This window comes from Ictalurus furcatus, chromosome 20 (assembly GCF_023375685.1).
Source record: "Ictalurus furcatus strain D&B chromosome 20, Billie_1.0, whole genome shotgun sequence".
NCBI lineage: Eukaryota > Metazoa > Chordata > Actinopteri > Siluriformes > Ictaluridae > Ictalurus > Ictalurus furcatus.
Genome location: NC_071274.1, coordinates 982,596 through 1,009,178, shown reverse-complemented (window position 1 = coordinate 1,009,178; position 26,583 = coordinate 982,596). Strand labels below are relative to the sequence as shown.

At 40.4% G+C, this 26,583-nt stretch overlaps 1 protein-coding gene across 7 annotated transcripts; it reads right to left on the bottom strand.

Annotated features, from left to right (window-relative positions):
• Positions 1 to 244: 244 nt before the first annotated feature.
• On the bottom strand, positions 245 to 25,164 carry c20h10orf67 (chromosome 20 C10orf67 homolog). 7 transcript variants are annotated; one of them, XR_008388761.1, is made up of 17 exons: positions 24,980 to 25,164; positions 23,543 to 23,663; positions 22,165 to 22,338; positions 21,385 to 21,459; positions 21,165 to 21,302; positions 18,378 to 18,513; positions 16,651 to 16,709; positions 16,352 to 16,417; positions 10,872 to 10,931; positions 8,091 to 8,234; positions 7,717 to 7,787; positions 7,571 to 7,636; positions 7,159 to 7,228; positions 6,267 to 6,350; positions 5,616 to 5,694; positions 1,944 to 2,810; positions 245 to 1,088 (listed from the first exon to the last, which is right to left on the bottom strand). XR_008388761.1 is itself a non-coding variant. In XM_053652025.1 (17 exons), the coding sequence occupies exons 1-17, from the start codon at positions 25,066 to 25,068 to the stop codon at positions 1,071 to 1,073; spliced, it is 1,545 nt and encodes a 514-aa protein (XP_053508000.1). In that variant the 5' UTR covers positions 25,069 to 25,164; the 3' UTR covers positions 245 to 1,070. The 7 variants fall into 7 exon arrangements, 4 of the variants coding, with proteins under 4 accessions (XP_053508000.1, XP_053507999.1, XP_053508001.1 ...); XM_053652025.1 differs by having other exon boundaries at positions 2,716 to 2,810; XM_053652024.1 differs by lacking the exon at positions 245 to 1,088 and having other exon boundaries at positions 1,678 to 2,810.
• Between the last annotated feature and the right edge of the window lie 1,419 nt (positions 25,165 to 26,583).

Below are 26,583 nucleotides of genomic sequence, written 5' to 3'. Positions count from 1 at the left end.
TGGCTCTGGAGTACAGCACCACAGGGGCCTCATACCGAGGGGCAACACACACACATTTAACTCCCTATTCTTGTGAGGACCTTCCACTGGCAGAATTATTAAACCCAACTTTAACCCGAGTAACCAAAAGGAAACATTTTGGCTCTTTTAGTGTTTTATATGGAAGTTTTTTTTTGTTGGTTTCAGATTCTCCTGTCAGAGATTTCTGCCCTTGTCGGGACATTTGGTCCTCAATGAGACATAAAAACATGTCGATACACAGTTTCCTCACAGAATTATTACTATTAGTAATCAGCATTAGTAACAAAAAGGTTTGTGACATGGAAAAAATATTACATGCCTACTTTTTTTCAGACCTAAATCATTTTTATTCTCTGAAGATACTCTGAATAATGCTTTTAAAGATTTAAAGATAATCAACTTGTTGAGTTTACAGATTAAAAGACCACATACTGTAATGTTAATATCGGTATTAAGGTAAAATATAATAAGTAAAATATGACCTATGATTAGATCTAGATGTTCACAATAAAAGATCGAGTCCTTACTTAGAGTTTTCTCATTTTAGCAAATTCTATGCAAGAATTTCAATCAAAATCTTATGAGGTGCTCAGACCTTTGCTTTTAACAACAAGATATTTTAATACTTCTGAATAACTGTATTATTCTATTATAAATAAATGTTCATTTGAGTAAATTTATACAGAATGCTCTGATGATGATGATGATGATGATGATGATGGCTGACATAATGCCTCTGATCCAGTGTAAATCTACACCGCACACATGAAGTGGATTCATCTCCAACCCACAGTGAAGGTCTACAGAAAGTGAAATAGATCAGCTCGTATTGTTTCCCTCCTCAAATGCCATCTAAACCCTCTGAAGCCATGAGTCCTCCCAGGTTTTTTGTTGTTTTTTTGACCGTGTGAAGCTAAAGGACATTCTTGGATGTCTCCTGATGTTGGCTGCAGAACACACACGCACTTCTTTGGGTTGCTGTAGTAGTGGATTACGGCCATGCAGTCCCGGAGTCAATTAAAGCCTGTTAAAGCCACTGCAGGCTTTGTTTACACATTATGGGAACTCTGTGAAATGGGAGGAGAAGAAACAATCTAATGAATGCCTTTTCAAAAGGTTATTTAAGGCTTGTGTGTTACGAAACAAGACTTGGACAGGAAGTAAGCGCAGGAGTAAAGTCTTTATTTACACTTAAGTCAATGTATGAGGAGGCAGGAAAAAAGGTTTAAACATAAACTTACAGCTGAAACAAGAAACATGAACTTAAACAGGGCATGGAAACACTACCACTTTTAACTAACGGAAACTTCTCTCATGTCCCTAGAAATAAGGCATGAAACACAAAACTTAGAACACGACTATGACATAAAACTCTCGTTTAACTAGGGCCTGCAACTATCGTTAAACAATGACATAACACTCATTTAACTCTGGCATGAACACTCATTTAACTCTGGCATGAAACACTCGTGTAACTATGGCATAAACACTCGTTTAACTCTGGCATGAAACACTCGTTTGACTCTGGCAGGAAACACTCGCTTAACTATGGCATAAACACTCGTTTGACTATGACAGGAAACACTCGTTTAACTATGGCATAAACACTCGTTTAACTCTGGCATGAAACACTCGTTTGACTCTGGCATGAAACACTCGTTTAACTATGGCATAAACACTCGCTTAACTATGGCATAAACACTCGTTTAACCATGGCAGGAAACACTCGTTTAACTATGGCATAAACACTCGTTTAACTATGGCAGGAAACACTCGCCTAACTAGAGCATGAAACTAGGAACAGGAAACTAGACAGAGCATGGAACCATTACCACCTGGCACCATTATTCATTCCGTCTTTCCTCTAATACTGCCTGACGTGCGTAGCAACGCGAGCGGTTTAAATAACCAGTCACAATTACCTTAATTGCTGACAGCTGGTTAACACTTCAAAGCACACCCTCGCACCTCCGCCAATAACTGAACCGGGCGGGGACAGAACAGAAACCAAAATAAGTGCACATGTCCGTTGTAACCAAAGTCTCATCGTCCATGCGCACTTTAAACACGTGCACGCGTTCTCCATCTGCCCATGCACGTCGTCGCCGCAGCACCATCTGCCGGCGAGATCGTGACAGTGGGTGTGTGTGTGTGTGTGTGTGTGTGTGTGTTGGAGGATTAAAGAACGTCCAAACTCAATCCCTGGAGCTTGATGTTAAGATCTTAAACATTATCTTTGCGCTTTATGTTAAAGATCCAACATAAAACTGGGTGAATAATCACTAAATGTTCTATCTGAAATTTAACCATCAAACTATAAAACATTATAAGGCTGTATTTTTTAAAAATAATAATAAATTCCTATACTCGCCTTCACTATCAAACTCTATAAAATGGTGCAAAACGATGAAGCTAATATTTACATAAAAAGCGAGAGGACAGGAAATGTACTTATCCGTATTACTTGTACTTATCCACAGTGTCTTGAATATTAGAAGGATAATACATGTTATATAAAATGATTTAATCATGTATTAATGCATACATTCATATTAAAAAGGTGCTACAAATTCAAATATATAAAAAAATGCTACTATTTATTTTACTATTTATTTATTTATTTATCAGGCCCATGGCTATGTGCTAGTGGCTTTATTTGTGCTACGAATCGTGTGTGAGAAAAGAGGTTTGTACTTGACGTTCTGGAGTCGGGCTGTTGGGAGGGGGAGGGAGAGTGACGATCGGGACCAAATCTTCATCATCCTCATCATCAGTCTCTAATCGGAATCCTGAAAGTAATAAATAAATAAATAAATAAATAAATAAATAAATAAATGAAAAAACAGATCAGTGAAACACCAAGTGCCCACGTGATAGTAGTACCTGACCCATGACACCTGTAAAAACATCCCAAAAAAGGAAATAAAGTGTCACGTAAAAGTATGAGCCATAAATTGTGATGCGGGACGAGTGCTTTTTAACCATCCCAAGTCATTTTTTTGTACCAATCAAATGAATGTGAGGACTGCCCATGGGAGGGGCGACATGACATTTTCCCCGGCCGAGAGTAAACAGGTCACGGACCCTCCATACACACCAAGGCGGTGGGAGGGAGAACTTTACCGCACCGTGTAACCGAATCAAACCAGTGGTTGCCCCTTTTCAGCCCGCTGGAATAGCCATAACAATACCATTCAGAGGCGAGCAGAGAAGACATGCTCCTTTCAGACGCCCCGAGAGAAAGGCTTTCATCCGCTGGAGCAGCTTTGTCGCCTTTGAGGGACGGAAAAGAAAGCTCTTTATGATCTCCCCAAAGCTGTTTGTTTTCTTTCACCTTATTTCTAGTTTTTCTTCTTAGGACAGGCTCGAAGGCCGGAGCGACAGAGACGCTGGTTTCTGGGAGGAGAGTTTTGAGAGGCGAGGGAGCGCTAGGCGTCGTCAGTGCCCCGGTGCTGACCTAGGCCTTTCAGGGTGCTTGAACACATCAGAATTGCCATTGTTGAGGTTGATTAATTGAGTCTGATAAGTTACCATGAATGAAGATTGTTATAGAGTTTAATGTGGTGGGCCTGGGTTTGTAAATGCCCCTTTCACGTCGCTCCATGGCCAAGCATATGGGCCAGACGTATTCATGGTTTAAAAAAAAAAAAAAAAAAAAAAAAAAAAAGAAGGACAAAATTTATGGCTGTGTGTCTTAGCGGGTTTTTTTCTTCTTCTCTTCTTTTGATCATTTGCAGAGTGACTTTTGTAGCTTTCAGCACTAGTCCAATAAAAGCGAATACTTTTGTGAAAGTGACAGTTAAATAGCACTAACACCGTCTGCTTCCAGCATTTTACCGGATTTGTCACGTTTCGGGAACACGGCTGGAATGTTTGAACGCTTCGCAAACAGCGAGTTGTAAATACAGATGATGTTTGATATATTTGATCTACAGGAGTTAAAAAATTGTAATCAAAATCTTAAATATTTCTAGACATAACACTTTTCAGATGCTTTACAACATGAAATGCTCACTTTAAATAAGAGTGGGCGAGAGTGAGCGAGGGTGGGCGAGAGTGGGCGAGGGTGGGCGAGTTTGGGCGAGAGTGGCCGAGGGTGGACGAGAGTGGGCGAGAGTGGGCGAGTTTGGGCGAGAGTGGGCGAGAGTGGGCGAGCTTGAACGAGCACTACATAGTTGAAATTACTCAGACCGGCTTAGATTACAGCGAGGACTGAACAAACCTAATCTGGTGAGTAACAACGGCGTTCTCCGGCTCTGTCCCAGTGTCAGGACTTGTGTCTTATCTGCAGCGTCTCAATTACCATGGGTCAACGATGACGTATAGGCTGCATTCCCATAGTTAAATGTAGAGGTTAGTGACCAGACCCCTCAAATGATGACCAGTGGCTCTTTACCCCTCCTCCCGCCTTTCACCCTTGTCCTCAAGCACGCCGTCAGTTATCCATGCTGACCCACTCGAGCACGTTAGTGGCCCTCGCAGGACTGCAGGACACTGACACTTCATTAGAACGACTTCATTAGACCACGATGCAAAATTCCTCCGTTAGAAATGTGGGAAACAATTCCAACTCCATCTTTTTATGATCCGGTCTTCTTTTTCTAGAACAATTGCTATACTGTTACATAACAATTGCTATAAAATGAGTGCTTTAAAAATTTCCTTTTAAAAAACTTATTCACAGTTTATTTCTGGCTGAACAAGAACCTAATCATCAGGAGTCACTTCAATTCCCATTTTATTATTATTTTTCTTATTAAAATAATACTTCACCTATCAGAACATGTCTTTTGTGTTCTACGTCGTATTAAGACACATTTCTTTAAATTCTTTCGATTTGACATGGAACGGTTTTCTCTGAACTTTAAATAGCTGGTTATTTATTCGACGCATGAATTGACTGGTCTTGAGTAAATGTATTTATATATATTTTAAAAAGTCATAGCAATATCAGAGCACTTTATTCGATTCAAATTCAATGTTTTACGATGGACCATCTAATTAAAAATGGAGTAATTTAGAGAAGCGAGACAATACCGGGGCAAAGTCATGCTCCTGTGCTAGAGCTGATGATAAACAGTCAACGTTTCCACTCCGGCTTCATTAACCTTTTTTTTTTTGTTGCCTTTTTTCCCCATTAGTTATAGAAAGTTCAAGAAACTCTGAACGCTTGCTTGCCCTTTGCCTTGGAGATAGCTGATGGATTTTAGTGCATGGCTGCGGGGAAAAAGGACACTCGTCTATTGTCTCTGCTTACGAATCTGTGCGCAGGACAGCGGCATAATCTAGCAGATTAATTTGTTAGCTTCTGTGCATGGGCCTTTCCTGTCTGAGAGCTTCTGTATTGACCGAGGGAATTAAGGCGTGCGGTTATCTAACTCGGTCCTGACTCATGAGCTCATTAGCCGAGATCCCAATCATTGAGAAATCAATAAACAGGCAAAAGGGCGCTAAAGCGGGACAGATCTGGCACTATGTTCTGGAAAGGTCAGTCACTAACACACAGCTTGGAGAGGTCATCAGACGGACTAAATGCTTTATGATTCCCGAGTGTCGTGATTTGGTCGGTGTGACTTGGCGAAGCTAGCACTAGCCTGCAGAGGTGCCTTGTCCAGTGGTCTCATCTGTAGTCCTACATCCTGTTCTCTGCAGAGCTCCTGGACCTGTAGATGACTACAGCAAGACACCTCGTCATTTACACACACACACACACACACACACACACATATCCATTTCTGTCTATAACTATCACACATAATCAAAAAATCAATAATTAGCATTTCTTTCTAAATATGTAATGTTTGTACGTCTACAGTGGCACTGCATCCTACATGCCTCTAACATATTTCCCATATTAGGCCATTTACAGTACGTAGTGCCGTTATGGTAAAATAATCAGAGATGCAGAGTTACTGTTTAAAGTTGTTTGATTTTCCAATAGCAGCGTGTCCCGAAAGTGTTTCATTCCTCATTGCAATTTGCCAATGATTACAGTTTTTATTTAATAAAGAACAACACATCATACTTTTCATCCATATACAGTTACGTTTGATGTTGTTGAACGTCCGTAAACAGGTTCTCACTTACATTATAGTTACGACAACGAGCCAAACCCAAAAAAAAAAAATCCAGATTCCGTGAAATCCGATTACGCCTTTAATCAGGTGTAAACACGCGGTTTGAAAATGAGATGATAATCAGATTATTAATGTGCACGTAGTAAAGTGTGTTAATGAGGCTCTCACCGGCTGAGTGTTTGTGGAACAACAGGCCGCATTGAGGCAACTTTTTTCTCCACAGCACGCCTGACATAAAACAGGAACCTCCATCTGCAAGACAGGACAAATCCCAGACACAAGACGTTAAACCGTCTGCTTCTACGCCGCTCGATACTTCAGTCAGAGCCGGCAGTTTGTTCGCGCCGTCTTCCTCATTGTACCAGGTGACACAGGGCACGGTGCTGCCCTGACAGAATAAGGTGATGTAGTGTTTATTCTCTCGCTCTCACACAAAGCCACGTGGAGAGCTGTGTATGACAAAAACCCGAGCACAGAGACACAGCACAAACCTATGCATATTCATCAGCTGCAGGCAATTAAGGGCTGGATCGAGAGGCCTAATAACCTTGCACCTGTTAAAATCTGATCTGTGTTAACCTCTGATGTGTGTCTGTGACAAGCTACAGGTGCACATTTCATTTGTGGCGACGCGGCGGTGCCTCGGCTAGCTCAATACATAATCTAATCACGGCTAACGAGAAAGCATTCGGGTTTAAAGAGCTTAAATGCTGTTCCTTCATTCGATGCTTTCAAACAGAAGATCTTGAGCGCTTCGAAATAAATGCAAACACTGTTTCCTAAATGCGTCCTCGTATTCCACTTACAGCTACTTTCTATTTCTGACAGTGTTTATGCAGTATGTGATATCTATACTGTACCGTCTGGGATTACTTTAATCCCAGTGTCTGGGAACTCTTGTCTCTTTCTTGCACTACATCACTCAAGGCTAATTTGCTATGTGCACGTCTGGTCAGATTCGAACTGCCTTTCTTTGGCTTTCTACTTGCATTCTGTACAATAACAATATACTTCAATCTAATCTAATCTAATCTAATCTAATCTTTATCTTGTGACCCACCTGGTATCTGAGAGAGGCCTTACGCTGCAGACTGTGCCGCAAAAACATCTCGTCTTTGATGGCGTAGAAACTGTAGAGAAACCTTCAGTCAGCCGGAGAGTTGACTCTGACGCGGTATTTACTGCTGATTTGCACCACAGCGCTGGTAAATTCTCAAATCTTATTGGTGTTGGTGAATGTTTTATAACAGGACAGCTCTGTTACAGCTCTCTACAGGAAGCGTCACAGTATCAATGAACAAACATGTTTGTAATGGGTTTATTATTACTGGAGCGTCCTCTGTACACGTCCCTGTCAATAAGCTGTTCCTATAGAAACAATAACGCATTAGAACAAGTGTATTAAAATAAACCTGTGAACACTTTCTGACCAAATCACAATCCAGAACTCAGCAGCGATGTGGCGGAAATACCTCTTTCTGAGAACCTCAAACTTCTTCTCCCATTTGCGATTGCTCTCAGCCATCTGTTTCCGCAGCCTGGGACGGAGACAAAAGCGACGTGTCTCAGGTCTCGGTGTGAAAATATGCGTTCTCGGTCGTAATGTCTAAGTGTTCACCTGTCGACGAGCTCTTTATGGGATGCTTCTGCATTTCTCAGTTTCTCCAGCTCTTTTACAAGGTTCTTGACCTTCAAGACAAAAAAAGTAAGCCAAGAAAGATTCAGACAGTTGTCTCTAATGAATATCTCTCTAATGAAATTTATACTTACTAATATGCGCAATACAACTCACATCCTGAACACCCCTGGAATGGAACATACCATTTTGTAACTCCCTTATTACGTATGCGTTCGTTGTGAACAGGAAATGTACAGTAAATACCCATGGAAGACTTTAGCTGTGAATTAAATGAGTCTTGCATGCAACTGATGATCACTATGCTGGGAAAAGATGAATAATTCCCACTCTGGAATGTCAGTTCCCAGTTTTACCTGAAGCATGCGTACTTTCTTTGGGACCGTTCCTGCTTGGGCTTTCAGTCTGACGTCCTGAGCAAACAGCATCTCTCCAGGCTTTTCCTGTTCAGCTTCTTTCACACCTTCTTCTTCTTTACATTTCCTCTCAGCATTTAACCTCTGACCAACAAACAAAACCAATAAGTATGAAACAAACCCCAGAGGGACATGTAGAGTTACTGTTAAAACCCCAAAGTTGATTATTTTCCTATAACGTTATGTCCTGACGTGATTTATAGCACGTTATAGTGTTTTATTCCTCTTGTCTTACCTCAGCAATTTACGAACGATTTTTTTTTTTTTACTTATTAAAGCTTGACAAAGCGCTAACACTGGAGACTCCTTCCATGAATGATAAATAAGCATCTCCTTACAGAAAAATTCACCATATCGACAATAATACAGTTAACGCATGCGGAGCGTCGGCCGTACGAGTCCCTGTGAATGAGCTGTTACTATAGAAACGATAACATATTAGAACAAGCGCATTAATATAAACCTGTGGTTTTCCCTGCACTTGCTGACCAATCAGAATCGATACGTAATACATCAGCTTGAGCGAATAGTGTTATTTCATGATTTCCTGTGTGTGCATCCTTCATGCTTCAGCTAATCGATAGGATCAAGGCAGGTGAAATGCCACGTTTGATTCGTTCCCAGACATCAGAGACGGCGTATAATTTCTGCGTCGTTACATCGTTGGGCGACGCACAAAACCGAGAGTCCGCTTGGTGTGGCATGTCTGATCACAGAGCTTTGAGTCAAGTGGTGCTGCCTGATTGAGTGTGTTGGCTCATATGGGTGTGAAGGTCGGGTCAGCCCGGGTCAGCTCAGACATCCAAAAGGCCGGAGGGAGGGCTTTACGGTGTTTCGAAGCGAGAGTGGTCACTGAATGTGCTGTTCGTCTAACGCAAGACAAAAAAAGGGTGTCGGCTTGGGCTTTATCGCTGGGTTTTGTTTTGTCTCTTACAAAGTGAAGGTGACAAAAAAGAGTGAAAGGAAGAGCTCTTAAAAGCCCATTGTGTGCAGAAAAGGGGTAGGCGTCGATATTTGTTTGTGGTAATAAAACAGTGGACGGGGTGAAGCGGCCTGACATTGTGCACTGAAGGAGGACACTAAAGACCTCCGAAACTAATCAGTGCAGAAACACTAATCAGCAGTTGCTTGTGAGATAATTAAACATTAGCATCAGTGTTTTGTCTCAAAAACCTCGTTGTGATTGCTCATGGAATAAAAAATACGGCCGCCAATGTACAAAGCAATTAAAGCTATGTATACAGAAACAAATTTTTAATTCCTGCTTAATCATTAGCTCGTTAACACATCCTTCATGAGGCTCTAATGGATCTTATTGAGCAAGGAAGCAACAAACCATGACTCCAGGACCAGGACTGGAAAACGACTAATGACGATATGATATTAATATATTTATACCACAGCTCTGTTGAATTCTGGATAGTGATTGGTTCAGAAGGAGTTGATTAATTTTCTATAACAGCGGCTCTGACAGTAGCGCAGCTGCACATCACCGGTTTATATTAATGCGCTCTTCTGGTTATCATTTCTATAGTAACAGCTCGTTCACAGGGACTTGTTTATTTAACATCCATGGAAGGAGTCTTCAGTGTCAGTGCATTGTAACAGGCAGAGGTAAAGTTTTCCACCACAGGAAATTCTTCAAGACAGACAGTGTTGCGTTTCTTGGTAACAATATTTATTTCTGTAACATCTATAATCATTTTAAATGTAGTGTAGTGTTCTACATTTCTCATACTATATTTGTGGTATCACGTGGCATCAATCCTTATCTGTACTAGACTCACTAATTCCGCTCCAGGTCCGGCACGTGTCGGCTAAATCAGAATCGGAGCGCCACGAGGTATAGACACAGATAAGAACGCTGCACACTTGGCCACAATGACTGGCCACTACAGTGCGGAGGCTCCTTTATGAAGTGGACTTTAAACACGGCCTATTGTGGAGCTGCCATTCATCCCCCGAGCCCCTCACCCACTCCAGCCTGGCAGCATGTTAGGTCAGCTGCCTGCTGCATTCCAAACGCTCCAAGCACTACGGAGAGAGGGAGAGAGCGAGAACTTCCAACACCATGTCCATAGAGCCATCCTCTCTATAACACCCCCCTTCCCAATCCCAAGGCATGAATGGAAAAAGACAGAAGGAGGAGGAGGTTATGAATGCTTAATGTCTGGGCTACACTGATAGTGCACGCTGTGCAAACCTTATAGATAACGCCTTGCTCTGTCAGGAGCACTATTTGATAAGGAAAGGAAACGGTAGCGGCGATAGCGTCCTGTCTGAGATATCTAAAAAGAATAATGGTAAAAGAGTAAGACAAATAGTTAATAGGAGTACAAGCAGAGTGCATGGTTGTTTCTTAAAGCGAAATCATTTCCATACATTCGAGAAATAGTAGTCCAACATGTTTTAGATGAAGAGATGAAGAGCAAGATCTTCTGAGGAGAAGGGGGTGGGGTTAAAAGGTTGCGTTTGACGGATGTGCTGCCGTGTGGATGGTTGTATTTTAACCACGGCCCCACGGCTGTGATCGATACGGCTGAGACCCGGCGTGTGCTCCTTATCCTCTTACTTTACTTTAGCGCTCTGATATCTGCGCTGATGGCTGGACTGTCCTTCGCCCTAGAGGTCGTGACCCATAAACATCCAGCTACAGCCAGGCCAAGTTGAAATGTGTCAGATAACAGCATGAACGCGTGCTGTGTGTGTTGAGGGCCTCACCTCGTTCTGCCGCGAGTGTTCGATGGATTCGATCTCTTTGTCCATTTCCTGTTTGGTCATCTGTGGAGGAGAAGATAGCGTCAAAAGTACTAGAACGCACGTGGAGATTCTGCAGAATCCAGCATGCATAGTTCTGAATGTTTACAATAAAGTGCTAAAAAAAAATTAAAGGTTTAAGTGTCTGATTGATCCAAGTGATGCAGAGTGAAAGTTTTGCCCCCCCGGGACACTGTGGCTGGACAGGATGTTGCGTGGGTGTGACCCCATTGCGGTACACTGTGACAGCCTCCACCTGCACATGTAGAGAGGGAAATTAGATTCCTTATGTTCTCCAAACAAAATCCCAGACTGATCAGATGGCCACCATTAACCTACTGCTACAGGACCGACCTCCGCTCTGATTCAAACGTTCTTACAATTTGCAGTGTGCATAGAAATCTAAAAAATTGGATCTTTTTTATGACAAATTGTAGGTTTTATTTCTTTTGATTTGAGATATACTTCTTTTAATTAATGTATATCAATGTATACATATACAATCCATAGCTGAATTCTATAATTTACACTCAAGTACAATAATTTGCATACCTTTATGAAGTTTTCTATTAGGAGATTTATTTAACATGTATGGAAGGAGTCTCCAGTGTCAGCGCTTTGTAACAGTCAGAGGTAAATCTGTAACTTTAAGTTTTCCGACATCTTCAGGACAGAGGAGTTTACACTTCTTTGCGGATTCTCGGTAACACGACAAACTTTGCTTGTTGACTTATTTAACTTCGAGAGAGAGAAAAGAAAGGTTTGTTAGGGAACGATTGTTTTTTGGGGGGGTTTTTTAGCCGCTATACGGTAAGTGAGAATTAAAGTATAAGTTAAAAGAGAATTCTGTAGTGGGGTCAGCATCGAGCCACGGTACACCACCCTGTCATGTTTTCTCGCTTAACCTAATTAATATTATAACTTTCCTGGTGTGAGGTTCAATGGAGTGGAGCTGAAAGTCAAAATTCATCTATAAAATCTGTAAAAAAAAATATAACAAAACCTTATCATACTGCTCTCAAGCTGTTTTATTGTCAATGAAAAGTGTACAAAAGCTGTACCCATAGCTGCCTAATTATCTATGATCTATCACTTCCTCGGCTCCATCCATTTCACTGTGGCGAATTACTCTCATGAATAACTTAGTTTCGTCCAAATAAATGAACCTGTTTGAACCCCCATGCACATTTATCTACAGTAGTGAGGCTTTTCAGACAGGCAGCGCAGTGGTCAGCCGGTGGTGCTTTAGATCGCTGGCTTTGTCTCACGGAAGGCCAGTTTCAATCTGAAAGCCCAGATTTTTCACAGAGGCCAAGCGAACACCCAGCTGAGCGCACCGGCTCTCCAGCAACCGCAACACATTCACTGCCCCATTGATCAAAGTCACCAAAAATAATGTGGAGGGGAGGAAAAAAACGTCATTTTTTCGTTTTACATTTTTATGCATAACCTCTGCGGTAGACCTTCACATTGAGTTTGTCAGACCCGACACAAAAGAGGCTGTTCAACAAAAGGTGGGCTGGATTGAATAGGTGGCACTCTGAACTTCGACACTAAATATGGACAATGCCATTCACTGGAGATTGAAATGACATAAGGATGTCTTTATTAGTCGTTTTCAACCAGGGCTTCTGCGCAGGAGATTTGTTTGGACACCACCTGCTCCCCAACATTAACCTCTGTGTTCTCGGGTTTGGAGCAGAAAAGACATTGACGCTGATGATAGTCTGTCTTTGAGTCTATGAAGCTAACATTAATGCACTTAGCAAGGATAAAGTGGAAACATAGGAAGCTGTATATTTCCTGAGTTTCAATGGTAAAAAATGTCTTCTTTTTTAATGTCATAAAGTCTGAAATCTGCTTTTCTCGAAGGAAAAGTTCATCTAGACATGAAATGTACTCGTATTTCCCTTAACAAAGACATGTCTGCTGTCAGAAATGTGTAAGATTAGTTTTGTGCCAACGGTATGTATAAAATATCTCACAGAATAAGACTGCATAAAGAAATTAAATAGAAACCAATGTCAACTTTATGAACATATGAATAATTTCGAACATGCAATCCTTTAGGCCACACCTCCTACCTGAGTCTGATGCTTGCACAGCATGAGACCAAACTCAAGAGCGCCAGATGTTTGTATAGAAACTACATCTCAAGGCGGTTGAATGCGAGATGAGCGTGGTGATTTAGCCATGCAGTTTGCGTGATGCTAAACTGGTAGTTAAAAGCTTTCCTTAAAAAAAAAGTCTCAAAACAGTACGTAACTAAACAAAAAGGGAAAAATTTACCATACAAAAGTCATATACAGTTTATCTTTGATGGTTATTTTGCCTACTGATACTGCATCAGTGTATCAGTGGACAAGATAGAATTTTTGATTTCCAAACATTTCTAATATATATATAATTTATATATACATACATATATATAATTCTACAGATAAATTGTAAATAATAAACCAATTTTCAGGAAATTTTATCAAGGTGTGCAGAAGAACTGTGGAAGTTGTCCAAACTGTACATTGCACATTGAATAAATATAAAACAGTTTACATTTGAATGATCCTGAGAACCTTATTTCAGTAGCTCAGGTGTGTTAAGCTACAACTTCATTTTACAATACGTTCACAATGGATTAAGGGTTGTTTTATTTGCTTTTCATGGATATGATTTGCTTTAGTGTCGTGTGGCCCTTAAATGGCCCATACAGCCATGAGAGCATGATAACACCAGTTACATGCTCGCACTGGAGTGGCTCTTGACTCCTGCGCTGTGTTTAATATGAGCATTTGATTGCTGCGTAAACTCTGCCAGCTTGGAGAGAGCCCTCGCTGCTTGTCTCCCAGCAACCCTGCCAGGTCCGGGGGAGACTTTTAACCTCCTGGCTTCTGTGTGGCCAAAACTGAAAGGCTCCATAGAGCAAGGCTCGCTCTTTCACTCAGCCGTTCATATTTTAATTTCAGTCATTGTGAGACGCTGAAATTCGCTTAGCTGCGCACGGCGCCTGGGGATCGCACACCATTTCCACACAATATCTTACTTGCTAACCAGCACTTAAGTTAATTTCAAGCTGGTACGAGCATCCGTTTCTTTTTTCAATCGGCAACGAGGTTTGCTTTGTTTTCTGATAATAGCATGTAAATGAAAACGCGCCAGTACGCTCGCAGTGAAATAGAAGACTAAAAGGGTCAAGGTTTGCTCGAGTCATTGGTGAGGTAGAGTGGTGGCTGATTCAACCGCACGCTGTGCTGAAAATAATCCAACTGCTGGCATGACGCCACTCTTAACGTAGCGCCGTGCCGGGCTACAATCACACACGCACTTCATCTTTACAACCGCAGTAAAAGATAAACAGTGCCATAAATAATGCCACTGTGTGTCGTTCTGCCACTGGTTTACCAATTGGGACACGGCACCGAGTCAGATAAGATGTGTGGTAATAAAATGATTTAGCTTCATCGCTCTCACTCGCCAGTTGCTCGACAGTGCAGTAGGTTCGGCGGAGCGCTCTATTGGCATGCCCCCCTGGGCTAATGGAAAAAACAACACAGCAATCTAATGGTAGGGGAGGCTACCAATTATCCTCACCTTTACCTGACATATGCTGCCATATTTGTCCAAGTGACTACACGGCAAACATTTCTGGTAAAAGGAAATGGCTGGGCTGAAGGCAATACAGATTAGAGAAAATGTTTCAAAGCTGCTAGCTGGCAACCTGCCGCAGCATCCATTTAAGACCTGATCGATTCCATGTCAGAACCTCTACGTGCCAAATGGACTGAGTAAACAGGAATTTTCATTCCCCATATGAGCTATTGTGCATATCGTATACATACTGTATAGCATGCTGTTTGTTCATCATGTTTACATAAAGATTCCATATGAACATTCCACTCCTGTGGTATTCAAGTCAAATGGTGCGTTACCGTGTATAAGCTAGCAAATGGATGAAACTAAATTTGTGTTGAATTACTAGGAAAAGGTCCATGTAGCATTGTCCATAACCCAACTTCCATTGTTTTCCCCAATGTAGCTATGTAGCATGTTGCAAGAAGAGATGATAAACCAGTCAGAAATAACAAAAACCTCAGATCTGTTGATAAACCAAAATGATGCTTTAATTACCCTTCCATTATTTCCTCCATATTGAAAAACCAAAACAACCAATGACTGAGACTGAAAATATTAGCTCGCTAGCCACATAGATTGTGCCGTGACAATGGAAAGATGACAACTCAATCATAAATATCAACATTTACCTCAGATGTGTTGAAAACTACTAGGAAAAGGTTAAATAAAGCCAACCCAACTTCCATTGCTACCCCCATATTAAGGAACTAACCACTGATTGAAGCTAACAATTTAGCTAGCCAGCATGCTGCAGTGACAGTGGAAAGTTGACAAACCAGTCAGAAATAACAACTTTTACCGCATATATGTTGATAAATTAGTAGGAAAATGCTCAATAAGGCAAAAATTACACCACGTTTATATTTAGCTAGCTAGGATGTAGCAGTGACAAAAAAGATAGCAAACCACTCAGAAATATTAACTTTTACCTCAGATGTGTTGGTAAATTACTTGGAAACAGTAAAATAAGGCCAAAATTACAACATGTTTATATTTAGCTAGCTAGGATGTAGCAGTAACAAACAAAGAAATATAGCAAACCAGTCAGAAACATTAATTTTTACCTCAGATGAGTTGGTAAATTACTAGGAAAAAGCTAAATAAGGCAAAAATTACACCATGTTTATATTTAGGATGTATAAGTTACAAAAAAAAAAAAAAAAAAGATGACAAACCAGTCAGAAATATTAATATTTACCTCAGATGTGTTGGTAAATTACTAGGAAAAAGTTCAATAAGGCAAAAAATTACACTGTAATTAGATTTAGCACTGACCGCTAATCCAACTTCCATTGCTGACCTCATATCTCAGCTCTCCATTCAGATTTCCAACGTGGTGAATACCAATAAGCATTCATTATTCAATCATTCATTGGTCATTCCTGTCGAATCTTCTCGTAAATGTGATGAACACAACTATATCTGAACATCCCTCAGTGTTCACAAAGCTGATGTTTCTCAATATGGCAGAACCGACGTATAAAAGATAGCATTTGGTGGTAATATCAGTGTAATTTTAGATGTTTGTTTTAGTAAGTTAGCAACACATCTGTGCAAAATGTCGACATTCAGAACAGCTTTGTCTTCTGATGTCACTCTGTCTTTTAAATTGTCAGTATAAAAAACCTAAAAACTATGTGCTAACTAGCTAGCTAAATCATTAGTCCCAGCCATTACATAGCTTAAGCTAAGCGTCTGTCATTCCGAGTTGCCTAGCAACAGCGTTATCATGACCTTCACCATTTGAGTGTTGAATACACAAGTTCACAAGTTGCTTTGAATACACTGTGTGTTTATATTACTTGGCAACTTACCTTCTTTCTCCCACTTTCTTTATCTACATTTAACTGCACTTTTAGCTGCTCGTTTTCAATGGTCATCTGAAGAAAAATAATATGCAAAGTAAAAAACAAGGTGACTAATAATCAAATCCTTCATTTATTCTCTTTATCTGGGGCTTAATTGAGGTTTTTCACACAGTGTGTGTGTGTGTGTGTGTGTGTGTGTGTGTGTGTGTGTGCTGTATTTTGTATTATTGTATAGTGCTGTTGTGTATTTTGTGTATTTTCTGTTAATATTATTGTGATTCTGCCTCTGATTTAACATGTAATACCTTTCTCAGGGCTTTCTTGTCGGCCTCTGCTGTTGATTTCAGCTCTGAAATATCCGAGGCTAAGGGACACAGAGATTAGTATGAGAGAGGGTCAGTTGAGAAATGACTCCGTGTAGGTGAGGAGAAAGTTTGTGCGCACATTCTTTGTTCCTCCGTTAAGTTTTCAGGTCAGCGGTCATTGCTGCTCTGAATGACTCAGGCCGTCGGGTCTGACACGTCCGCTCGCACGCTCTGACCAAACGCTGACCACTGGGTTAAAGGGCCAAGTGTTTGTGGTTCGTGTGCATTCGCGTGTCTTTCTTTCCATTTACACACCGGACAGCGCTTGAGGTTAGTCACAGCCCATGCAAAAGCCTTTAAACAGACGCCTCTTTGGATTTTTCAATAGGAATGTATCAAAGGACTTGATGTTCTCTTAAAACTAACAAAACTGGAAAGAAAACAAGATTAAGAACAGTTCAGTTATCCGGGTCGCGCGACGCCTGTTTTATATACCGGCGGCATTCGGGCACCATCGAGATCCCCTGGGGAAAATATTCAGATGGTTGCCAAAGTTACATAAGCAATGAGTGAAGATCAAATATTGAGACAGATAAAGAGCTGACCTTCGAAAATACACCTGTCTCGTGTTTACCTGCTTCTCACAGACAGCGCAGGCTGCAGGACCATAGCCGTGATCTACTAAGTGTCCTCAAACATTGTATTCTGATCAGACAGAGCAGGCAAAGATAAGAATGGTGTGAATTTAAATATTTTTAATCAGTGTTTTCTCTTTGAACTCACCTGCCCTTTAAAAAGATATTTTATACTGTTTGTATTATATTATTACATTTACAATACTTCAGCAAACTTTACAGTGTGACCATAGCCCCAAAATCAATCAGCCAAGACAACTTGTGTTACTATAGTGTTTACTTTTTTGGTTTTGTGCTGGAGCTAACAAGTAATAGAAGCCCATAGCCTCCAGTTTAACATGGTGCACTAAGTGTACATGTGTAAATCCTTCCTCTTCAGTCGGGTTTGTGGATTTGAGAGGATCTAAGGTTATGTGAGTAACAAACAGTTCAACAGCTCCATCATGTTCTTCTTCATAGAATTTGGTGTCACTCCAACACCAACATCAGACTCGACTGCGGCCTGATATTCTGGTAGTTTACAAATGGTTTAATTGAGCCAAACAATGTTTTTTTTCAGGAGACGCGAGTGTGTGGTGATTTAGACATGCGTTTTGTGTGATGCTGAACTGGTAGCCATAAGTCTTTCATTCTTATTAGCCATTTTATCCTTGTAGCTCCGGTGTAAAACTACATTTAGGTTAAGGGGGAATGTTATGTACATTAAAGGTGGGCGATATGTTGAAAATATCGTTTCGCAATACTTTAAATCTTCTTCAGGATACGTGATGTGTATCATTATGTTTTGCTAACAAAGTGCCAACAAGGGTAACTTCATGTTTTTACAATATTTAAAAGAAAATTTTATTTCAAAAGTAGGGAAAGTTAAACAAAAATAGTTTTTAACGTCCATTCAGTTGTTACAGTCAGTAATGATTGAGTTATAAAAGACTATAACGATATATTATATCACAATATCTATATCATATCATCATATTGCCCAGCCCTAGTGTACAGTCCTTTCATACTGACTTTAAAAACCTCGCAAGATGCCAAATTCAATTAAGTACTTTAATAAAAGCAGGTTTAAAAGTGTGCCTGAATGAATGTTACCCAAATCCTTCAGCTTCTGGTCTTTAGCCATGAGAGCTTGTTGAATTTGTTCTATTTTGACGTGCAGGGCGTCGACGTCACCTTCCAGCCTGCTGTTCTCTGTCTTCAGCCAACTTTCCTCCGGATCATCTGCGGCCTGAAACAAAAAAATGACACAAGACCCTTTTTTCACTTTACCCTTTACTGTGCCCAACAAAAGACACGCCGCTCAAGCTGCGCTGCAAATATGAGACAAAGCCATCGGACAACTTTTTGCCTCCTACCATTTCCCCCTGAATAACAAAGAAAGAGACACAAAAAAAAGTCTCAGAGGAGGGCATTTTGTTTTGTCTCGCCCACTCTGCCGCTCTCTTTTCTGCGCCTGGAAGACAGAAGGCTGTACATTACATACAAAGCCGGGGACATTTTTTTATTGACAGGAATAATGGCATATCATACTGTTCGGGTGCCCCTGTCATTCAGGTCGAATTTATTCAGGAAGTTTGTCGAGGCAGCTGAAGGATGAAGGGCCGTAGCCCTTGCCAGGCTGGGAGGGAGCGATGGATGGAGGAGGAAGGCAAAGGTGGGGGAATCGGGGGTTCTCCGTGAGCACCGTTTCCATTTGGAGAGGGGGGGGGAGTTGTTGTCTTTGTATTTCTCCCTGCCAGTGTCAGCGAGATCACATCAGCCGTCATAGCGCTGAAGCCCGCAGGCCGAGAGCCGCATGGAGTCCATCAGGTCTCTGTGATGTCCATTCAGGCCGTGCGCATTAACACGCCTTTTGCATGCCTGTCACACTTAGGAGCGTACAGCCGTTCAAAGGCTTTCAAAAGGAAGGGTTTTTTTTTTTTTGCCTCGCTCTTGTTTTGTTACGCTCTCTGGCTTTTTCTGTCTCCGTCTCTCTCTCCGCTTCATTCATAAAGAAAGCAGAGACAGTAGGCTGTATGAAGATGCTTCTGTAAGAGAGAGTCCTCCTCTGAAGCCGTGCACTTCGGGAACTGCATATGTTTATTCAAATGTGACTTATCACCATTCAACCAGAGCTGGACTCACATACAGCTCAGAGGTTAGCACACGCTGAAGCAAAATGTCTCTACAGGTGGCTCCAGTTCTAAATTCTCCACCCACTTCCTCATAACTAACTTTCTCTATCTTACACTCTCACTGAGCCAAAATCAAATCCAATCAGACGACACACATCGACACCTAACTCCATCCCTCACCTCTGGCTCCACCATCTGCTGTGAATCAGAACTACAGTACAGGAGATCCTCAGTGAAGTTCTGACCAGAGAGACCTCAGTAGCCCTGAAAACAAAGCTGTTCCTCCACCGAGATGCTCTCTCTGCTCTCACACACCAAGTGGCAGTGTGTTTGTATGGATGCTATAACGTGCCATCTGCCTCCGTACTCAGCTAAAGCTCTATCGCTGTGAGAAAGTGCGAGAGGTCATGCAGGCCATGCGAGAGTGGCTGCTTTTGACACCTGATTAGCTGTTCGCATTGCCTTGTATTGCATACGAATGCGTATAAATTTGTGTCACACGTAACAATGAAGTGGTCCATTAAATTGCACTTGAAATCTCCTTGAGAAAAAAAAAAAAACGCCACACTATATTCATAATATAGGTGAAATATAGAGAAGGCACTCGTGCAGGAAGTTATTATTAAAATTATTAAGTCATGCTACATAAAAGTGTCTTATAGTGACTTTATAGTGACTGAAGGGTTTTTTTAGTAAACCTAAAGCCCTATTCGGACAGGATTAGTTTTACAAGTGGAGGTGGATAATGTAATTATTTCCAGAGGATCTCTGGGATTTTACTACGAATCCGTCACTTTTATAGTGTGTGTGGTTCCGTGTTTGGAAAGCTCACGCCGTGAGTATATCAACCTAGTATAAAAAAACAAGCAGAAATCGAACTCCAGGTAAAATATATTCCATCCGAACTGAGATGTTATGACATGTAATGGTCTTCTACTAACGCTCGTGCAGCCACAAGTCTTACAACAAACTCTTATAATAAAGAACAAAACAATCAGCATTAATATGCATTAATACGAGGTGAGGACAATATGAAGACACGCCCATCTCTGGGATTCATATGCTACAGAGATCGCTTATCTAATGCGAATTGATCAGAATATACTGTATGTACAGAAATCCCATCTCATCCTAGAACATTTGAAATATTAATCTTTTCATAATGCATGAGATTTCGGTTTGAAAACAAAGTACCAGTGCAGCAAAAATTTCAACCAGAATACAATTTTTTTTTTTTTTTAAATAGTGTTCATTTATGATCATTTTAATTACCATTTAATTAACTTCTACAAAAAAATTATTACTTGATAGAAAGCTAGAAAGAAAGAAAAATCTGATTTTGAGCACCTAATCAGCGTTTTGCTGTGTAACGATGGAGTCAGTGTGTGCTACTATTAAAACGTGTGATATTTTCAGAAATTGATCACAATATTAATATCATATCACCGTACCGAACCAGGTTTCAGGGATTTCCCCACTCTAACACACACATATCGACTCAGGATGGGCCTGTTAGCTGATTAGATGGATCCGGTGTGTTAGAGCAGTGAAATCTCCAGGAACAGGGTTCGGGAATCTGTGAGATTGTCCGTCCCTTAACGCCATGTACTTTGAAAAAGTATGATGACTGAAGGTGTGAATGAGTCAATCTCTCAGAGTACCATAATTATCATAAAACACTGTATATGAAGAATCTGACATCTGATAAGTAATAAGCTTTAAGTGTTTAATCCAAATATCTCATCTGGGTGATTCGTGAACGTACCTGTACCTCCAGCTGCTCCTTGTACTCCCTCAGCTGATCGCTCAGGCTCTCAATTTTAAAATCCTTCTCCTGGATCTCATCTAAAAGCTCCTGCACTCGTCTGGTGTCTCTGGGTTCCACCTCCATCATTTCGGTTTTCTTCATGGAGAATATTATAGAAACAATTTCAGAGTTAAAGATAATATGCAAATAAACGCTTATTCGGGATTCGTTTCTATACCTTATAGCTGGCTTTGATGACGTCTATTGCATAAGAGAGCTGCTGGCGACAGCTGTTACGCAGAACCTTTACTTTCTGAACGGAAAGATAGACATCAAGATGGGTTTAGACATTAAGAAAGGATTCCTCTTACACCACAGCAAGTTGACCACAATTACAACTTAGAAAAAGTTTCTGTCCCTCGCCAGTCCTTTCTCTCTTGTTATGTTACAGAGAAACCGCAAACTCCTCTGTCCTGAAGGTGTCAGAAAGCTTAAAGTTACAGCTTTACCTCTGACTGTTACAAAGCGCTGACACTGGAGACTCCTTCCTTATCAGTGTTACGGAAAATTGCACCATATCAACGATTTTTTAATCCGTTCTTATTAGTGAAGTTTCCACCATACACGTCCCCGTGAACGAGCTGTTACTATAGAAACGATAACGTATTAGAACGAGCGCATTAATTATAAATAAACCTGTGATTTGCAGCTACGCTACTGTTCTAGAAAATTCCTCAACACCTTCTGACCAATCACAATCCAGAATTCATAAGTGGTATCAATAAATATCATCCATCTATGATTACTTCTACAAATATTTGATATATTAATCAGAACCATTAAAGCGTTTTATTTCTGACTTTCAACTCACAGAAGCCCAAAACATTACAGTTGAAACTCTGTTGAATTCAGATGAAATATTCAACATTTTCAGCACTTTATGAAGCCAACAGGATGTGGAAAGCATGAACGTTGGTTTGGTCATGCATTTTTAATCGCTTCATAATCACGTTATTACATCGAGACAGCAGCGGTGTGCACAGCCGACCTCTTTGTGCTGTTCCTCAATGGCTTTGACTTTGTAATTAATTCTCGTACGGAAGTCGTCGGCCTCTCGCTTCAGCCGGGACTCATACTGAGCCTGGAGAAACTTCAGTTTCACTCCGATCTCCTTCCTCAGAGCGTCCATCTCCTTTCAGGGAGAACAAAACACAATCAGCTAAGAAAAAAAAACAAACCATGCTTCTGTTACTTCTGAAAAATCATACATTTTCAGATCACGTTTTATATCTTCACCTTCATTTCATAAGTTTGGTTTTAAGGTGAAAATATAAAATGTGAGATTGTATTACAAAGAAGAAGAAGAAGAAGAAGAAGCAGTTTCCTGTGAATGTAAATCATCAACATGCATGCTAAGTGTTGCCTAAACATAAATACATAATGAGGCATTATGTTTGGGAGAGGGGCCCTCATTCAGCTGCGAGCCTGCCAATCAATTTGTTTAACTCTGCGGGCAGGAGGCGCGATGAAGGCCGCCGTTTTAGGCCACAAAGCCACCATATGCCCTCTCAGCGGGAGAGCCGGCCGGCCTGCTCACCACCACACACACAGGAATCCTCCAGCAACGGCGTGAAAAGAGCCACAGCGTGAATGAACTCGCCGAGCAAATCCAACGGAATGCACTGACACTCGGTGTCAACGGTGTCAAGCTCGTCTAAAGACCGAGCCAAGCCTTCATTCAGACGCTGCTTTCTGCGAGATTCGTAATGATGCGCTGCGCAGATGTAAACCGTCCATATAATAGGAATATAATATCATTAATTCAATGCAGCAGCAATGCAAAGCACAGGATAACTTCCATTTTTATGCACCGACCTGTATGGAATAAAACACCGTGTGTGGTGCGGTTAGAGTAAAATAATCAGTGATGGGGTGACGTGATGAAGCAGAGTTACTGTTACCACTCTGAAGTCCAATAACAGCACGTCCCTGAGTGTTTCATTCTTCTAACGCCACAGCAATTTGTCAACAATATTTTCTTTTATTTATCAAAGAGTGAAACTTTTTAATCCATTTAAAGATACATTTAAGGTTAGTTCCTGTTCTCTGTCCTCCTGTTCGCTGACACTGGAGACTCCTTCCATAAATGTTAAATAAGTGTCTCCTTACAGAAAACATCGTCACATCAAGACTATACACATTTTGTAGTCTGTTTATTATAAGTGGAGCGTATGCTGTAATATAAGGTATTAGAATGAGCGCATTAATATAAAACTGTGATTTGCACCTGCTGTTGTAAACTAGGGTAACTGTATAGCTGTTGTACGATATACTGTCACATCACCACACCCTGTATTACAACCACATTCTGTTAAAAACTGCATGAACTCGTCTACCTTCGTGAGTTGTGTCGTTTCAGTAGACAGCCGTGTGACCAGAGGAAGCTCGGACACGTCTGTTTGGACGCTGGCATCCTGACCAAAGAAGCCCAACCTCAGCTGATTCCCCAGAGAATACCTAAAGAGGACATGGTGTGTTCACTTGATGATCGTTTAAAGTCAGCATGACATCGCAGAGGCGCAGGATACGAGTTTCCCCACCTAAAGTATGTGCTAAGTAAATATCCTTTTACTGCACGGTGTTGCCATATGGCAACAATTAATTCAGCTCCAATATTTTAATAGGCAATAATACAAAACTACTATTTTCCCATGTAACTGGAAAAATGGGGATTTAACTTTGACATAAACAAAAAAAAATGCCACGTCACATGACCAGGAAGTGCTGTTTGTTTTCCTTTTCTGCAATCACATGGCATGGTGAAGGTCTTCATCAGAGGGCTGTCAAAATTTGATTCATTTTCAATACTACTTAAAGGGAAAAAAAATTAAACACTAACTGAACTTAGTTAACATTTATTTTTGTCATTTATACAGGTTTATATATTTTGAGTATTCTGTTAAATGGTCAAATGTAATTGTTGCCATATGGCAACAACATGCGATAATGGAACCGTGGTATGTGCATTCATGAATTGAAACAGGCCTACATAGCAAAAAACACACTAGGCTTCTCTAATAGTATATTTACATTTGTTCACATTCAATGTAAGAAAAACGGTTGTAATTTCAGACATTTTGCAATTTATTAAAATAAATACAACTGTAATTCCTTTCTAGAAGATACCACTTACTGGGTGACAAAAAAATCTGCAATTTATAGTCAGGAAAATGCAGTAATTGGAACTGTAATCTCAAACATTTTGTGTTATTTTGACCATATGACTCGCATATGTGAGCCGGTTCAAAGAACCGATTCATTCATATTTATATTATATTGTAGCGTTCTTAGACAAGGTTGAGGCTTTCTGAACACGTTACAATGTATGTGATGTGTAGGCTTATTGACTCGGCTCTTCTTGTTGAACATTGAGAGCCGACTCTCACATGTGAGCCGGAGTTATATTTTGTCCTGTTTTATAAATGTAGGCAATGTTTTACTCTTGCAATATTATTTACAGCCATAGACAGAGCAAATGAGAACAGTGACTTGCCCAAATATATATCGCAAATCTTAATCCGGTTTAAAGAAAACAAATGGAGTTATTTGGGAGCAGAAAGAGCCGACTCTTCTAAGTGAGCTGAGCCAAATGATCCGATTCCCTGAAAAGAGCCGTGCTTATTTTATCCATATAATGTGAGTTTTATATTAAAACAACATGTTCGTGTTAGTTCAAATATTTAAATATTTAGTGATTTAACTAGCATCGAAGCGAAACTACATCTTGATTATAGTTTAAATTTCGCCCAGATCTGTAATAAAGTGTGTTATACCCTTGAATTTCAGCAATCTCTTCTGAAATCATGTCTTCCTCCTCATCTTCATCTAGACTAATGCAGTTTATTTCCGAGACGAGATCCATGTCCCTGTGATGGTGAAATATACGTGGATTTAGATTAACTAAACCTGCTGCGTTGAAGATTTCTGCTACACCGTCTCTATGGCAACCGCGTCTTTTTCCTTCTACACCTGTTTTCCGGCAATGGCGGAAACAGTGAGGAAAACAAACCATAGTAACTAGTTGACGGAGTCAAATAAATAAATAAATAAATAAATAAGCGAATTAAACGTGAATACACGTCTTTATGATCTGTTTTATATGTTTTCTTTGTGTTTAATGTTTTAGCTGAACCAGGGAGTGATATTTCTGTAGTGTTTTATGCGACAGAAGCTAACTAGCTCCTTGTTTTATCCAGATTACTGAGGTAAAGTTTATGGAGGAATCATAAACACTTCCTAACTTTGTAAAAGTGCACTATGTAGGGTTCTAGGTCCAACATGTGAAACTGCTCAAATAACTAAACTGTAAAGAGTGTTGAATATTTATGACTTTAATCACTCAGTAAATAATGCACTATATAGGGTGTGAAATATTATTCACTACACCCAGTAGTGCACTGGATGTTCAATAGGGAGCTATTTGGGATCAGGCCAACATGTGTATGATTAGCTCATGTAAAACCCAATATTTCACAAAGCTCAAACCTTTAATAAACACAAAGCCCATCATTTACAGTCAATATGTTTTAGTTCTAGTCTCTTATTAAACTTCCTTAATACAAATAACCAATTAATGCTCTTATTCAGTATCATCTAATCTGTTCCGTCTTATTCAGAGCTGTTGTGCATTTTAGAGCCATAAATCTGTTTGTCTTTTTTTTTTTTCTTCCAGACGAGGAAAAGTCTATTAAAATAGATTAGTCTGGCTAAATAGAATAATCTTTCTAATCTCCACATAATCCCTGGGTTTGTAGTTGTGAGAGTCTGCCCTCAGGGCATCAATATGGCGCCTTAATTCACACAAACAACTCCTCAATGTCTCTCAGGTCACTGATTTATAAAGACTGTTTACACTACATGGACATTTAGGAGAGTTTTATAACCACTTTGTCAGTTTTAGTCGCTAGTTTATGAGTTAACCGCAGTCAAACAGTGTGTACACAGCGTTCAGGATCAATAATTCACGCATCATGGAGCAGCAATGAAGCAACATCAACCGACTGTCTGAAAAAAGAAAGATAGGAAGCGTTAATAAAGTATATGAAGTATATGAACTGAGCTCATAAATCATATTTAATGTCCTTGTACATAAGACGTTTATTCAAAGACGTATTCAAAAACAATGATTCATCTCTGATGTGTCGTTCGTGTAAGAATCGGCTCTTTGAATACGCGCTTTTAGTTGAACGTTGAGAGCCGACTCGGATATATGAACGGACTCATTCTCGAACGACACATCTGTACTGCAGATGGATTATTATTTATAACAGCAGCGCCATCGACGTCTTTTTAAAGTCTAACAAAATGCCTTAAATACAAGAACGTAGAATATTAATATATCAGTAATGTGTCGTTCGAGAATGAGTCGGCTCTTTGT

Excerpts from the sequence above, each read along its gene's own strand:
- c20h10orf67 (XM_053652024.1), bottom strand. The coding sequence starts at position 25,068 with ATGGATCTCGTCTCGGAAATAAACTGCATTAGTCTAGATGAAGATGAG. Across the intron at positions 23,664-24,979 it reads GAGATTGCTGAAATTCAAGG|GTATTCTCTGGGGAATCAGC; the intron begins GTATAACACACT and ends TGTCCTCTTTAG. Across the intron at positions 22,339-23,542 it reads AAACGACACAACTCACGAAG|GAGATGGACGCTCTGAGGAA; the intron begins GTAGACGAGTTC and ends TCTCCCTGAAAG.